General features: G+C 32.0%; 1 protein-coding gene across 2 annotated transcripts; it reads left to right on the forward strand.

The window, feature by feature from the left end:
* The first annotated feature begins 6,778 nt into the window (after nt 1-6,778).
* Nucleotides 6,779-11,743, forward strand: LOC135118357 (uncharacterized). 2 transcript variants are annotated; one of them, XR_010277536.1, is made up of 3 exons: nt 6,779-6,988; nt 7,065-11,619; nt 11,696-11,743. XR_010277536.1 is itself a non-coding variant. In XM_064040179.1 (2 exons), exon 2 carries the CDS (start codon nt 7,130-7,132, stop codon nt 8,255-8,257), a length of 1,128 nt encoding a protein of 375 aa, XP_063896249.1. In that variant the 5' UTR covers nt 6,779-6,988; nt 7,065-7,129; the 3' UTR covers nt 8,258-8,630. The 2 variants fall into 2 exon arrangements, 1 of the variants encoding a protein (XP_063896249.1); XM_064040179.1 differs by lacking the exon at nt 11,696-11,743 and having other exon boundaries at nt 7,065-8,630.
* The last annotated feature ends 6,112 nt before the right edge of the window (nt 11,744-17,855 follow it).

Below are 17,855 nucleotides of genomic sequence, written 5' to 3' on the forward strand. Positions count from 1 at the left end.
ACTGACACTTATTTCTAGCCCCGATCTTTTTTGGTGCCAGTAAGCTTTCCGTAATAGAAAGTTAAGTCAGTCTACATGTCTTAACTTTTTTTTTGCAGATTATTACCGGTATCAACATAGGGGTAAGTCCTTTTTATTTACTACACCGAAGAATTATAAACATTTTTGAAGATATCTTTTTGCCTATATTCTCTTTACGAATTGTGAAAGGTGGTGAATGAATTACTAATGAGTTTCAATGAATCGTTTATGTGCGATTGTCGGCCTCGAAATTCACTACCACATAATTATCGATCAATCGGACTGCACTAAATTGCTTTGGGAATATTTCGAAGTGTTCATTGAAAACTATGCTGAGCTTTCCAGGAAGTGTTGGTACGTTGGTACACAGACCTCATTTATTTGTGGTGGTTAAATTGTATGTGAATTATTTTGTTAGGCCGTTTGGCGAGTATCGGTTGTGCTATTTCATAGGCCTTTATATATATGTTAGTCGACGCCAATATAAAGGCCACTCGACAGTGCGTAAGCATTTGAAGGCTGCTAATATTTTGCTATAGATATTTTTATCAATTAATTTTGATTTGATAAATGATTACTTATGACCAACTTACATAATATAACGTAGGTACCGTTATTTACCTAGGAAACAGTTTGACAATTCTAATCTGTCTTTCTATTTACATAAGATTACAATTATTTTCTACCACAATTCCGAATAGATATATATATATATATATATATATATTTAAAATGAAAACAGAGAAAACAACCAATTTCCAAATATTTATAGGCAACATTTACATGAATCGATTGTGCCCGCAACAAATGAAGGCCATAACGATTACCGAGTGCCAATTTATTATATAGTTCTCGATTAACGAGATCCGTGTTATTAATCGAATCGTTTTCATATGAAAAGTCACTTTGAATCTTACGTTGATTGTGTTTTGTTTCTATATACAGGAGAAAGAGAGAGAGATCGTTGGTATAGTTTATTTGTTTTATGAAAAGTTTTAACAAGTAGCAGCCTTACTACAAAAACTTAAACATTTGTTGAACACTTGTCTAAAAAAAGTTAGGCTGCAAAGTGGACCTTATTTCAACGTCATAATCTGACATTTTGTTAGACAAGTGTTCAATAGACGTTCAAAAGTTTCTGTGGTACGACGGTTTGTGCTTAAGGAAATTTTTCATGCATTTTCTAAAACACAAGTTGGACATCTGTTTAACTTTTTTGCAGTAAGACCATAAATTGTTACCAGTAGAGTTTTAAAAACTTTCTTGATTTTCAAACAAGTAGAAAAGATATTATGCATAAATACCCTCTTTTTTAAAGTCGGTTGAACTAAAACACTCGCTTTGCTCATTACTAAAGGAGGACCAATAAGCTAATACCTCTCGGAGATACAATAAAACTTCTGCAGCCTCCCTGAAGGACGAAACTAAAACATAGTTAAACAAAGTTAATGCTACTGTGACCAGTTAGAAGCGAGCAAACCAGGGAACATTGTCAGTCTACATAATTATAAGTAGATAATTTAATGCAGATCTTGAAATAATGAAATACATAACCAAGCACCTAGTGAGGAATTGTTAAAACGCACTTTGTCTTAAAATAAATAAGAATTTGAAAAGTGTAATAGCGCGTATTCTCACATCTGCGTAAGTATTTAAAGCATAAAAAAAACTACTGATTACTGATTTCAGTCTAATTATGACCAAGTTTCTTCGCGATTTCGTACACCGTTGGTCATTGATGGCCAATTTACATAAAACAGTGCATAGGTACATGCCCCTGTAAAAGTCCTGTAACTCACACAAGACTATTACAAATCACTATGGCTAGTAGCATCGCAATCTTGCTAAAAGCCCAGCAGGGCATTGATCAAACTCCGCCTCGCTCCCATAGGGAACTTATCAGCATACCGGTTACGATCGGTTCTGTTTCACCCCATATTGTAGAGTTGGGGTATTGATGAGACGAAGTTTAAGAGAATAGTATTTTGATCTTATTTAATGTTGATTTAAATGGGATGACTTTGACTTTGACTTTGACGCAAAAGTCTTTCTTTTTCTCCAAGGTACTATTTTTTCTTATCTTATATCACCTTATATCACCTCATATCCCACATATCCGAATAGATTTTACAATTCACAAACGATAGGCTATCCAATATTTTCTTCTAAAATTTAATTCAAAGGCCGGTGATAAATAGCTTTTTTATTTAGTTTCAGACAGGTTAGAAATCCTTTTTCATGGCTTGCAAAATTCCTTCTCAACCACCGAATTTATTCGCATGGCTAAAAATATGAAAATGGCTCTCAAGTCCGATGTAAACATGTGCCAATGCGTTATGGAAAAATATTTTATTTAGAAAGATAAACTGTACATTACATTTTAAAATAAATGAAATCTATATTTACATAAAAAAAAAACTTAAACTAATAAAGGGCGTCGATAATAAAAGTCAATGCGTTATAGGATTCATACTCAAACGCAACGTAGCATTGAAACGGGAACGTTAAATACGGAATCATACCTTTTGTGATTTTGTTCGGCTTATCTGATTGGTTTCGTAGATTCGGTTACAGCTATAGGGTCTTTGTATAAAACTAGCTGTTTCATGCGGTTTCGTCTACTATTTTCTTTTTGATTCTCACTCGTAGTGAGTTTTTGTCGGGTAAATGATGCCTTTTCTTTGTAAAATAAATATGCAAAGTAAGTACCTACAATATACGTTCCTTATATTGTATTTAAGAATATGGAATTGTTTGTTTAAATGAATATTATACACATCGTAGGCACAATCTTACTCAATATTGTGAGATACCTACATTCTTAAAACACGAGAGTTTCTAGTTATTTTATGAATGTAAAAAAAGTTAAAAAAATATTTACTTTGTCGCATCTAAGGATACTGAAAGCCAGCACAATAGGCTCGGTGGATAAACTGAACCAACTAAAATGTGAAAGGGAACTGTCGACCCCAAGTTTAATTAACACCACCCCATAAATTAGAGCATTTTTTCTCCTCGAAATTAAAAATTATCTTACATTGGAATACCGGGTTTTTCTTTCGTCTTCCTTATGGATAAAAAAAGTAAATTTGTAGCCCAGACTGGTCATAAATTAAGTCTTTAAAGGCCATTTTTCAAAACGATATTTCGTGAAGTTACCGCTTTGCGAGTTTCACACTGCTTAGTCGGTTTGTTTTTATAATTTGCTCTGTTTTAAGGTAGTTAGATAAGTAGGGGTTTATTATCAGGCTTAACGCTATTAAGGGTATTTTTTACACGTATTTAATAAAGTAAAAAAACATACTCACATTTTTTCTCTGTAGGTATCCGAGAATGGCACAGACTTATTATAGCTTCCGCTAGAGCTTTAACCTGCGAAGCTAGTTCACGCACCCGTACCTAAGTATAAAAAGTAGCTTTCCTCGATCAATAGGCGTTCTAATACTGAATGATAACATAAATCAAATCGGTCCAGATGTCGAATAGACTTAGATATGATGCCGACGCAAATGTAGAATCACTAAAGATTCAACATGAAAATGCCCAACATATTTTCCTTAACCCGGGAATCAAACTCAGTCGGCTGCCAACGTATTCCCTAGGTAACTTTCTTTCAGTTTTTCCATTTCATTACCACCCGAACCCCACCTTTCACAAACAAAAACATATTACAAGACTTTATTACGAAAGCATGTTTTACCGAACAAACTTTTCCCCATTCCATATTTCTGATAACATAAATTCCCCTAATATGAAGGCATTTTGCCGAAAAACTCATAAGAAAAAAGTGTTTTTAAGGCAACGTTATCATAAATTAGGTCTTTAAGTCTAATACATCAAATCCTGGGTTTCACCGGGTATTTTATCCTTTTATCCGGAGTAAAAAGGGTTGTAAATTGACTTCTTACCCGGTCCACAGTTGTTTCTAATGTAATTTACTTTGAGCGCTCGACTTGTTCTGAGCGCTTGGTTCTCGGTTCAAGGTATATTAATGTTCTTGTGAAATATGTCAAAGCTTGTTTGCTCAGTCATTTTTTTTTCTAGATTTTTATCGATAAAATGATTTTTAAATTGTATTATTAACTCTCTTAAAGGATAGGTAGAGCTACAATTTTTGATAGGAGTTATCAAGTTGTGATTTATATTCTTCTGTCTCCCGATTTTAACATAAACTCGTCTTAAAAAATACATAGTAGTTGTAGTGTAAAAAATACATATATTTTCATAACTTTTAAAGAATGAATCGATTTTAAAATCAAACATACATTTTTTCACCGACAACGTTTTAGCCCTATGTGTACAAATATGTACCTACATATTACATACAGGAGTGTTTTAATAAATAAACTGAGCGCACACCCATTAGCATATAATTTTTCATTCCAAATACTAATAATCCAATCGCAAACAGTTAGTTGGAATGATTTATAAACATCAAACTCTCATCGAATATGTGATTGAAAGTTATTACCCAACCCAAAATTTACTTTATACTGCTCATTTTAAAGTCTAATATCGAATGACATAGTCAATAGGACCTTAAGTTCTAAGATAGTTTGACTTTAATATCACAGAGCTATGAATTACTAGAGTCAGCATATTCGTTTTATTAGCTTTTGTGTTCGGCTTTGCTCGGTTGAACGTACATTACGAGTTCTGTCAATATTTCTCTTTTAGCTTTACGGATTTGTAACAAAAATATACCTGGAAAAAGAGTTAATTAAAATGTTTTTTGGAATGTTATAAACGGAGATACAGGTTTAAATGTTTGACTTATGACTGTAGGTTTAACCAAGGGGTATTGGGTTGCCCGGGTAACTGGGTTGAGGAGGTCAGGCAGGGCAGTCGCTCCTTGTAAAGCATTGGTACTCAGCTACATCCGGTTAGACTGGAAGCCGACCCCAACATAGTTTGGGAAAAAGGCTCGGAGATGACTGTAGGTTTAAATAAAATAAAATACTGCATATTTCGGGCCAGTTACATCCACAATAGGTGATTAAAAATCTTTTTTACATATATACATACATATATTAGTGAATCTTAATGTTATTTACAAAGACGGAAGAATTTAGGTAATGTTTAAAGACTGCTAATTCTGAGGATTCTGATATGAGTTTGAGCTTCCCTAGGCCTCTTCAGTCTTTCTACTTTATCTTATTTATATAAAATAACTAAGTGATATCATATCTATTTGAATAGTTGATTTCTTTAAGTATATTGTTAAAGCGTAGCTGCGTAGGACCGTTTTGCTTTTTCAAGATTTGATTTGCTAAATTTAAGGTAAAACAAACGGCTCAACCGGGCTTTTCTTGTTAAGATACGATCTAAGACAAGGACACGTTGAAAAAAAATCTAAACATATTCATTCCTTATAACAAAATGTTTTCATCAAAAACATCAAAAAACAATGTCAAGTACAAAATGTAGCATTTTAATTGTTTACGTACTGTGAGTTTTACGCTTGACACGATTCGAGTCAAACAAATGGGTAAGGATTTTGTTTTCAAGTGTACCTACTTGGGAATGTTTTGGAAGACAATCTAAGAAGCCTTTTGGATGCTTCACAAATGTACGGCTTGATAAGCATTCAGTATTCTTTAGATTTGTTGTAAAGAATGTAGATATAAAAATCCTTATTTACGCCTTTGTTTGTCGAATGCCATTGCTTAGCTTACAAAACGTTTGGAATAGATACCCGAAAGGTCGTTTTCAATAATCTGATAACATTATTTTGTTAGTAGAATTTATTTTTTGTAACAAGCTTCTGTCAGATTTCACCCGCTTTCTGAGGGAATTTCTTCCCACAGCAAGGTTAAATGTACACTGAACGTTATTCTTGTGTATAAGCTATGTTATTCACAAGTGTCATCAAATTCCGTTGTCTAGTTATTACGTGAAAGAATGACAATCATCCATGCATACATTTTTACAAACTTGCGTGACACATATGTCTTAAAAATGTTTGCGTTTATAGTATACTAGGTAGGTTTTCACATATTTTTTTTAAAATAATAGTCATTTGGCGGAAAATATTGCTCTATCTATTCAATAAATATTCGTAGTTCTATAGCTCCAGCGATATCTACTAAATTGCGTCTAGTAAATTACACGTCGTAAATTATTCTAAAGCCTTCACTCTCCACTTCACGCTATCTGCCTTTTGGAAGCAAGACAGAATGTTTTCATAAAGCTGAGCTCAGACGTATGAACTTTAAAAAGTAAAAATATCATAGATGTTTTTTATTGCTTAAGGTTCTGTGAATTGAAGTTTACGGCATGATTATGGTTCGAACATACGGAATTAAATATGTTAGATGTAGGTAATATACAGTTTACCTTTTACAAGATTATATTATTTTGATGTGTGTGTTTTCGTTGATGAAAAAGTTTCTATACTTGTACACCAATATAAAAAAAAAAAGTTTTTTTTGTTTGTACCCTATGGGCTCCGAAACTACTGAACCTATTTGAACAATTCTTTTACAGTTGGAAACCTACAATCTTCTCAAGTAACATAGGCTATATTTTATCCCGGTGCGGACAGAAGTTCTCACGGGACGCGGGTGAAACTGCGGGAAAACAGCTAAATTACAAGTTAAAGACAAGAAAGTTAAAAGAAAAAGGTCTCGATTTTACTTATACCGTCTGTATTCAGGTTTACGTAAATATTGGTGAAGATTCACTGTAGTTTGAAGTTTATTAAGAGATGGAATGCAAAGCTTCAGAAATCAAATAACTATGTATGTAATGAAATGTAATTTCATTAATTATTTAATTTAAACTTGCCGCGCTTCGCGCGTTTATAAGTTGTCTGTGGCGAGTGACGCGATATAATGGCGGACGATGCTTTTCCACGAATACATCCTATTTTGCTGTGTGAATTTTATTGATAAAATAACGAATATAGAAAAGGATTATTGAGGAGACGATGTTATAAACTTAAATGTCGTTTCTTTGATTGTTTCAGGTAAGAAATTGTCTAATTTAAACTATGTTTTGTAAAAATGTGCGTAAATAAAACAAAAAAACTTTGATTGTTTCAGAGAAACAAATTCGTTTCATTTAATCCTCAATATATCTTACAAAACGACATTTTCGTTTATTTAAAATGAAGATGGACCGGTTGCAGTTCGAGTTCACTATGATATCTTCAAATGATGGCAAATCGAACGTGTTAGCCATAACCTCTATAACCACTGAGGAAGGAAAATGTTATGTTTTACCTGAAGAATTGAAGCCAGTGATTCATCATACAAGTATTATTAAAATGAACACTTTCCCAAAAATTAAAAACAGCATAAAGAAAAGGCATCAAAGTAGAAAAATATGGATAAAATTGGATGAAGACCAAAAGAAAATATATATAGATGAGGAAGGTAATATGCAGTTTTCAGATCAGTACCTAGAAGAAATGAGCTCAAAACAACCAAGAGACAAAGATGACAGTTTGCAAAATATCTTGGAAAAATTAATAGAAACTACTACGAAGAAAGAAAATCAACACAACCTAAAACATATTTCTGAGAAGTTTATTATTGAAAAATTCACAAGTAAGAATTCAAATGCTATGCAATGGATAGAGAACTTTGAAAAAGAGTGTGAGCGCTTTAATATTACAAAAGATGAAACCAAAATTGATATATTGAGACTATTTTTAGAAAAGTCTTGTTTGGATTGGTATAGATCTATGATGATAAAACTAACAGTACATTCTGAATGGAATGAATGGAAAGACAAATTTTTAGAAACTTTTAAAAACCGAGGATGGGATATAGTCACAAGTGCACTCACATTCAGGTACAAAGAAGGACTGTTAATTGATTATGCTATAAAAAAGGAACGGCTTATACTAGATGTTAACAAATCAATAGACCCCAAAACTATGATAGATCTAATTGCAACAGGTTTACCTGGGTTCATCTTAAATAAGTTAAACAGGGATGAACTCGACAGCTCTACTGACTTGTTCAACGAGATAAGAAAATATGAAGGTATGATGTACAAGAAAAATTTAACTACAACAAAGAGTGGCACATTTATTTATAAGAATAAAAGTGATGAGAAGAAGCCATGTAACAATTGTAAGTCTTTGGACAAAGGAATTAGATATCATCCAGAGGAGTCGTGTTGGTTCAAGAAAAACAAAATTGAATTTGAAAAGGCATTTAAAGCCAAAAATGTAAACAATAATTCCATAATTGAAGTTGATATGAATACGGAAAAAAAAAACGAGTAAGTACACCATTAATCAAAATCAAGCTTTTATTAGAAGATAAACTAGAAGTGAGTGGAATCTACGTTTCAGGCTCACAGATCTCTTTAATAAATTCAAGACTGATTAAAGTAAGAGAAAAGAAAGACAATGAGAACATAGCATATATGAAAACGGTTAATGGTGTGAAGAAGACAGATGGCTTGATAACAATAAAAATAAAAATATTTGATATAGAAGAGAAGATTGACGTTTATGTAGTAGAAAATGATGATTTTGAAGATTTTATAATCGGTTTGGATATAATACAGAAATTTAAATTGACTCAAAATGAAGACTTGCAGATAGAACAAAAGAAAATAGCAAATAAAATAGACATGTCTAAAGATAACAGAAATGAAGATAAGAATATAAAAACATATGCAATAAATTTCAATGAACATATAGAGACAGAGGAATTCATAAGTATGATAGACCATTTAGATAATGAAAAGAAGATTGAGATAGAAAAAATTATCAAAGAATATAAAACAATTTTTGCTAAGGACAAGTACGATATAGGATCAGTGAAAGATTATGAAGCTCACATAGATTTAATAGTAAACAGATACTGTAGTAAAAGACCCTACAGATGTACAATAGAAGACAAATTAGAAATCGAAGAGCAAATATCTATGTTACTGAAGAATAATTTAATAGAAGAATCTTACAGTCCCTTTGCTGCACCAGTGACATTGGCATTTAAAAAAGGTGAAAATAGAAAATCCCGCTTATGTGTGGATTTTAGAGACTTGAACAAAATTGTGGTACCGCAAGCTCAGCCTTTCCCATTAATAGATGATTTGATAATTAAGACTAGAAACTGTAAGTATTTTACTACACTGGATATAAACTCTGCATTTTGGGCAATACCACTGCGGGTTGAAGATAGATTTAAAACAGGATTTGTCACGCAGGATGGCCATTTCCAGTGGACCTGCCTTCCTTTTGGTTTGAAAACATCACCAGCCATTTTCCAGAGAATTTTAAGCAATATTCTAAGAAAGCACAATCTCACAGGATACTCTGTAAATTATATCGATGATATTTTAATCTACTCTGCCACCTTCGAGGAGCATATAAGACACATAAGGAATGTATTAGAGGCAATAATAAAAGAAGGCTTTAGATTGAAGTTCAAGAAATGTACCTTCGCTTCAGACTCAGTAAGATATCTCGGGCATGTGATTCAGAATAACTCTGTAAGACCACTTAAAGACAATTTGATCTCAATAAGACATTTTCCAACTCCTAAGACACAAAAGAATATTAGACAATTTCTGGGTAAAATCAACTTCTACCATGAATACATACCAAGAAGCGCGATTGTCTTAGATCCATTACATAACTTATTAAGGAAAAACGAAAAGTTTGTGTGGTCAGAGAAGTGCGAAGAATCGTTCAATCAGATAAAACAATATTTATGTTCTCAACCAGTATTGGAAATATTCGATAAAGACTTGCCTATAAAAATCTTTACAGATGCATCCTTAGAGGGTATCGGGGCAATACTGAAACAAACACAACTTGATGGTAAAGACAAACCAGTAGCATATTTCTCAAAAAAACTCAATGAATGTCAAAAACGAAAAAAGGCTATATATTTGGAGTGTTTGGCAATGAAAGAAGCTGTTAAGTATTGGCAACACTGGCTCATTGGAAAACAATTCACTATCTACTCAGACCACAAACCTCTTGAGAACATGAACATTAAATGTAGGACAGATGAAGAATTGGGTGAGCTTACATATTATCTATCTCAATATGACTTTACAGTAAAATATATACCTGGTAAAGAGAATATAGAAGCAGACTGTTTAAGCCGAAACCCTGTGCTAGAATCAGAAGATAACAAAGACGAACTACTGAAAATTGTTAATTTAATACAAATAAAAGATATAGTTGAAGACCAAGAGAAGAATGAAACAATACAAGAAAAGAAACAAAATCTAATACACAAAAATAATATCTATTATAAGAAAATAAAGAAACATGAAAAGATTATCCTATCGGAAGAGTTTAGTCAAAAATTTATAAAAAAGGTGCATGAAGATTATTTTCACATTGGAATAAGACAATTACAGAAAAAAATAAGTTCAATATATACAGCTAAAAACTTAACAAAAAATATTATAAATGTTTGTAAAACGTGTGAAATATGTATAAAAAATAAATCAAGATGCCAAGCCAAATTTGGATTAATGTCACAACTGGGACCAGCAACAAAACCATTTGAAATAATGTCATTAGACACTATTGGTGGCTTCGGAGGATCTAGGTCAACAAAAAAATACCTTCACCTTTTAGTTGACCACTACACAAGATATGCATTTATTGAGACCTCAAAAACACAGAATGCAAGTGACTTTATAAAATTAGTAAAAAAAATATTAGAGACAGATGAGATTGGAATAATTTTGACAGATCAATATCCAGGAATCAATTCAAGAGAATTTAAGCAATATTTGCAAGAAAATAGTATCAAACTAATTTTTACAGCTGTGAATACACCATTCTCTAACGGCTTGAATGAAAGGTTAAATCAAACAATAGTAAATAAAATACGATGTAAAATTAATGAGAGAAATAACAACAAAACATGGACAACGGTAGCAAGGGAATGTATACAAAAGTATAATGAAACAGAACACTCCGTTACAGGTTTTGCACCAAGATATTTATTAGACGGTACAAATGTTAATATTGTGCCTAACGAATTTAAAACAATAGAAAAGGAAGACAAGTGGATTGCGGATAGAAGATTGGCATTAGAAAATACAATAAAATCCCACAAGTACAACAAGAAAATATTTGATAGAAATAGAAAAATACAAGAGTTTAATGTAGGAGACAGTGTATACGTAGAAAATGGAAATAGAATGAATAGAAAGAAATTGGATGAACTAAAAATAGGCCCTTTTAAGATAGTAGAGAAAATATCAAACTCCATTTATAGGATTGACACTGGAAACAGAAAAACAGAATCGACTTTATTTCACATAACAAAATTACAACCTGTCACCACAGAGGATGCAGAAGAAAAAGTAGAAGAAAACTAATATGAAGATAACTGATATGTACACTATATACATTATTTACTATTTTCGCTCTTAGGGGGGGAGATGTAATGAAATGTAATTTCATTAATTATTTAATTTAAACTTGCCGCGCTTCGCGCGTTTATAAGTTGTCTGTGGCGAGTGACGCGATATAATGGCGGACGATGCTTTTCCACGAATACATCCTATTTTGCTGTGTGAATTTTATTGATAAAATAACGAATATAGAAAAGGATTATTGAGGAGACGATGTTATAAACTTAAATGTCGTTTCTTTGATTGTTTCAGGTAAGAAATTGTCTAATTTAAACTATGTTTTGTAAAAATGTGCGTAAATAAAACAAAAAAACTTTGATTGTTTCAGAGAAACAAATTCGTTTCATTTAATCCTCAATATATCTTACATGTATATGGGCTGTATTTTCTACATAAAGCCTTCAAGTCAATATATTCAAGTTCAAAGGCATTTTTTTAAACTAACAGTTATATAAAAGAATCTGACGTGTTTTACAAAATAAGCTGTATACTTTTCGTAAGAATAGCCATTTCTAAGATGTGGTTATTCAAAAACTTCAGAGGGGAACATTCTAAGTAGTTAGCATGCAGTAGTATTATTGAGTATTTCCAAGAAAAATACACATATTAGTTTAATTCAATATTGTTCAAAGTAAAATGTATGGTAAGATTATGAAGTGTTTTCAAAATAAAAGAGTTTTTCACAAGAGAGAATGCCTCATCTAATCTATGGTATTCACCATTAGTTTTGTATGACTATTAATCCAAAAAGTTATCACGAAGAAGAAGTTACAAGAAGACATTTTCCGGCTTATTTCTCAACAATAAGTAGTGATGGGCTTGTAAAGTTTCGATATCTCCGAATGTTACACACGTAACGTAATCGTGACGGGACTTATAACGCGAGGCTCGAAGAGGGGCAATCAGGCCTATTGATCTAGATAAGGGTTTATGTTGTGGTGTAAGTGTGGAAAAGGAATTTTGAGAAGTGTCTATTATTTTTGAAGGATTAATAAAACTACATAAATATTTTACCGCAAAGAATCGCCTACAGGTTTTTAAATTCATAGCTAATTATGTAAAGCGCCATAAAAGAGAGAATTAAAAAAATATATATATATAGGTAAAGTATGCCGAGTATTGGGATTTATTTTGAAGGCTATACAAGACATTAAAGAATTGAATAAGAACAAAGCCTGTTTACAAAAATTCCAAATAATTATAACATCATAGACATTTTCCGACACAAAATGAAAACCAATTAAGTTTATAACACAAACCTCAGATAATTTATCTAATCAACTATTATAATCAATGATGTTCAAATCCCGATTAGTTACATATTTTGTTTGTTTGAAATACAGGTAAATACAATTTGATTGAAACATTTCAATCCATAGGTAGAATGTTTGTTAAATAGTTCGTAATACATTAAGCGGTTTTGATTGTTAATAACAGATAAATGGATTTAATTTTAGGGTACAATAGTTTAATTATTTGTTGTGTGCGTCTGGTACAATCATGATTAATGATAATACCGTCATTATTAAAATTATCTGTGCTTCCTATTCTTCCTTTTTGTTTGTATGTCCACATTATATGTTTCTCAAAATATAAAAGACAAAGTCGCCGGCTCAAACTAATAAAAACGAAATAATAATAAAGTAAAATAACAGCGAAATAATAAAACTGCCTATCCACTTTATTTACTATCCAACTTTTAAAAACTTATGTCTCGCAAAAGTAAGTCCAAAGCCATTTGTCTTAGCTCATAACTTTGGAACTTAGACATTTTCCTAACTTCCTTACACGACAGTTTTGACGTAACACCGTCTACGGCAAGGCAAAAAGTTGCGGATATTTTCACAGCAATATCCGATGCGGTTATACTTCGGATATATTTAGGGTTGTGACAATGGTATCTATTGTCGACATCGATATCTATTATATTTGTAGCTTGCCAAGGACGTGTGATATTGGGCCAATATTGATTTAGGTTTTACGGTGGTACTGGTAACGATGGGTATTCTATGGGGCCGGTTTATATGAACATATTGTCAGCATCTTTGGGAAGGATTTTACGGTATATTGATATTCGTACTGTGTCTGTGAGATGCTGAATTGTCCGGTTTACGGGTCATCGGTTTACGTGACCAAGAGAAATTATGTTATGCAACGATATTGTAGCACGAGTCTACATTGTTCATCCATAGGCTTAAGTTCCTTTAGTTGGTTGAAACAAATGTCAGGATTTCAAAAGAGCTTTTGACCCTTGCTATTATTTTGATCTTTCTTTCATAATTTACTCGCACAGTAAATGTGGTCATCTGGTTACAATCCTCATATGGTTTACAAAGTATTGAAGGATTTGGACTTTATTATTCGAAAATGTTTCAGACGACGAGCCACCCATGATTAAGACAGAGTAAGCACTAACTTCTTTGACACTTCACGCCAGATAAGCGAAAGTACTTGTAGTTGCGGGTCATATTTTAGAAGATAATTTTATCACTTTTGTTCTAACCTTTACAACCTTCACTAAATTTATTAAAACTTTCAAACAGTTTAGACTTTTACCCACTATATACATGCCTATGCACAAAATTTAGGTACTGTATGATACCGATATCTCAAAACAATACAGAGGCTGTATATCACAAATAATTTCGGATCACGTTTCACGATTATTCGGAGGCGCAATTGTAATTTTACACGATCGCAAGGATCAAAGCTAGTATCTACTGACAAGGAAATACTATTACATGGAAGCTGTGATACCAACTCAAATTTAATCTCCCAGAATTTAGGGGGAAAAATCTTTAGAGAAGTGTTTTAATGTTAATATTTCGTTTGTATTTTTCAGCAAAGTATTTTCTAGTCGTCTTTAAAGTATATTAAGGACAAAGTTTTCAAGCAATTTTTGATTGCGATTCTACATGATCTTCGTAGGTATACTATTATTGTATGTAGCTATTTATGTGTAAGCTACTTTTGTAATACGTAACAAGAATCAACCTCATCTATATTTTTGACATTCATAAGTGCTTTTAAATTCCTAAACAAAATAAATGATTTGACATTGACTTTGAAGCAGTTGGCAACACTGCACGGGACAGTCTAAGAGGAAACAATCCAAGATTTGAAAGCGAGCACCCTGTATTGTTTAGCGTCTTTTGTCATGCGAACACAAATGACGCGTCGTGTGAAATATTGATATTCTTTTTTGTTACAAAATCGTTGACTAAAAGACTGGGAACGGTGTTTTAATTGGTTTCGTTTGGTCACTTTTTTTGATATCAATATCGTGGACGCTTTTTTGTGTGATATGAGAGACGGAATCGAAATGGAACTTAGTTTATCCTCTTTATTTCTCAATTCCTATGTGACTACACATTTTCAATTACAGTGGCTGCAACCACTGCACTGTTCCATTGTATGTATTTAAAGTTATCTGTAAAATAAATAATTAAGTCTCTTTTCATAAATACTCCAAAAATATAAACAAATGAGGTAGTAGTTCTTTGAACCTTTTTATTGGAGTATTTTACAGATAAATAATTTAATTATTATTGTTACATAATTTCCACTTGCAAAGACCCTTATAAAATCGAAAACAACTGCAGGCAGAACAAAGACCTCATATTCATTAATCCCAATTAAAATACAATGAGATCCAAAGGACTGTAATTCACCTAAGACAATTAACAGTGAGCGGCTACAGAAAAGACCCAAAAAAAAACTGTAATACAGTGTAAATATTCAAGGATGGATACTATTAAGTCTACAAAGGCCTCCCCACCCGGGTAGGTAATAGGTCCCCACCCGGGTTAAATTCATCATCACAATTTCTATTATTGTCGAGTTTGCAACGGTTTTTCATTTGAGAATTTCACTAGAAAGTGATCTTGGTTTTCTTTGAACGGAACAATTTTTATTGAATTTTAATTTCTGCTATGGTGCGTTTTTTGATTCCTTTTGTGGGAAGTTATTTGATTATAGCGATTCTGATTTGAACAGATTTTTCGTAAAGTCGAGTTGGAAATAGAAATAAAAAAGTGTGGATGAAAAATTGTGTTAGATTCCTTGATTGAATGTGTCTGCAATTTTTACTTGAAATCGTAAAACATTCTTATTTTTAAACATTGATAGGTAAATGTAATAAGCGCAGGATATTGCGAGTTCCTCTAGATTTGTGAAATTATGCCATAGTACCTATAAGAAATTGAATTTAAATGGTTAAAATTGAAGTGAAAATCTCTTTGAAGCCGCTATATAAAAGTGTTAATATTAAAACTTTTTGTGTTTCTATTTAGAAACATAAGCCTACTTATAATATAACCGCACTTATTAAGAAAATTCACCCTACAATAGGTAAGCAAGCTGTTACTTAAAATAAAAAAGTTTGAGCTTAGAAACTCTTTATCCATATTATTAAAAACGAAACCATCATCAAAATCAGGTAATTTGAAGAAACGACTTGAGTGAGAACAGACATTAAATCCAACAGATTTTGTTTATCTAAGATTTTTATATTACTAACAATTTCTTCTACAGATTTATGGTTCAGCAGTTGTTGCACGCGATTTCACCCGTTTCTCAAGGACAAACTTCGCTCAGACAGATAAAAAATCGCCTATCGCTTTCTTGAATAATCTATCTTTTTCGACATTTTATAATCTGACCAGTCCTGAGATCAGCGCGTTCAAGCAAACAAACAGACAAACTCTTCCTTCAGCTATAGGTATTACATTATTGTAGATTTAGGCATTGCTATTAAGAGTTTCGCCTTCCAGTTTTCTACGTCTTTCAAGTAAAAATGTCAGCATAACTTGATTGTGACTTCAGTAAGTTTGCTATGAGTAAATTAATAGGTTGTTACCAAGGCTTGAACTTTTAACTTTTATTCCTTTGGTAACCCGAGGCGGGAAGTTTTAACGACTGACTCCTTTGCTATAATACTCTGGCCTTTATTATGGTCTACTTAAGTATGGAACTTGTTAATATCGCATAAAGTGATAGCATTTCATCTTTTGTCAAGTATTTTCATAACTTTGCTGTAATTTCAAAAAAGTTAAAAGTATGGACCGTATTTTGTCTGTAGATATAATTCGGTAGTTACTTACTGCTAATTAACTGGATTCTCTCAAATTATATAAAAAGGAATGTAGTTTTATGTAGCATTAAAACGAGTTGTAATAATGTATGTGTTACTGGATAAGAGTTACCTATATATTACGTTAAATTAAAGTATTGATAGGTAGATAAGTAAAGATTAATAGTTTGATTCATTTTCGGGAAGCAGATAACTTACCACAGGAAACAGCTAATGAGATGCAAAATAAATTGCAGTATTTCTTTTTAAAATTCTGGTCAGACCGTCTTCCTGCGAAATTGTGGTTAGGTATTTTTAAGGAGGGAGTTTTTCTACATTATCATTACACGGCCGAGTTTTAATGGTGTGCTTTAAATCCTACTATTAAGACGAAGGTACGTTTGTCACAGAGTGGAAAGTATCAGTTACACAATAATTTGAGATTTTTATTTTCGTAGTAGTTACATTTTCTATCTAAAGCTTCAAAATACAAATATGCTTCTGGAGAAACCTTTTATTTTCGAGTATTTATTTGGTACCTACAATACTTGTAATATAGAATACCTATCTTATGATTACGCTTGACAGTTGAGTAAGAGCTTTCAGGTTGTATTCCCGGGGAGTGATATAAGTATTGTAAATAATCATATCATTTCAAACATAACAAACAACGAAAAAAAATATATTTTAATTAAGTCCAAGTGTGTGTCAGATATTCTACATACTACATTTAAATTAATGAATTGCAACATTTACTTAATAGACCTTTAAAAATAACTGACCAACTGCCATTCCTACTCTGTAACAACTTTCCTTTATTCCCCTTTAATGACACATAAACAAATACTTTTGTCAAAACCAGAGTTCATTGACCTTAAGTCTGTAACTGATGGCAACACATTCTCAAAATGGATGATTTTTCTTTTTTATTCCATTTGATATATTTATTGTACACAGATATATATTTACGGTAATATTGTTTTGTTTGATAAATTATACTTTTGAAGTAAGGTTGCAATTTGTAAATTCGTGCATCGGTTTGTATTGACTGGAGTTCGTTGACCTGAAATTGTTAAATTATTTTGCTTCGCGTAAATAAATAACATGTTTAATCTAGCGTATGGAAAAAGGCTTTTACGTAGGTATTTGTATTCTTTGATACTTCATAAAACGTTATATCTTTCAATATTTAATTTCCGCAATAACTAAGGTAAAAATTACAGGACGACACGTGAGAAATTAAAGAAAAATAATGTTCACTTATTGCTTACTTTATTAACAGTTCTAAAAATAATAGCGTGATATTCTTTAAATTAAACCTCTTCACTATACAAGGCAACAAAACAAAAACCTAATTACTTTTTCAAATCGGAATCCACCCTTAAAACTCACTACAAAATAATTAAAAATTGCGCTA

Source organism: Helicoverpa armigera, chromosome 21 (genome assembly GCF_030705265.1).
Source record: "Helicoverpa armigera isolate CAAS_96S chromosome 21, ASM3070526v1, whole genome shotgun sequence".
Classification (NCBI taxonomy): domain Eukaryota; kingdom Metazoa; phylum Arthropoda; class Insecta; order Lepidoptera; family Noctuidae; genus Helicoverpa; species Helicoverpa armigera.

Bases quoted from the DNA above. Each gene is read 5' to 3' on its own strand.
- LOC135118357 (XM_064040179.1), top strand. From the start codon at position 7,130: ATGAAGATGGACCGGTTGCAGTTCGAGTTCACTATGATATCTTCAAAT.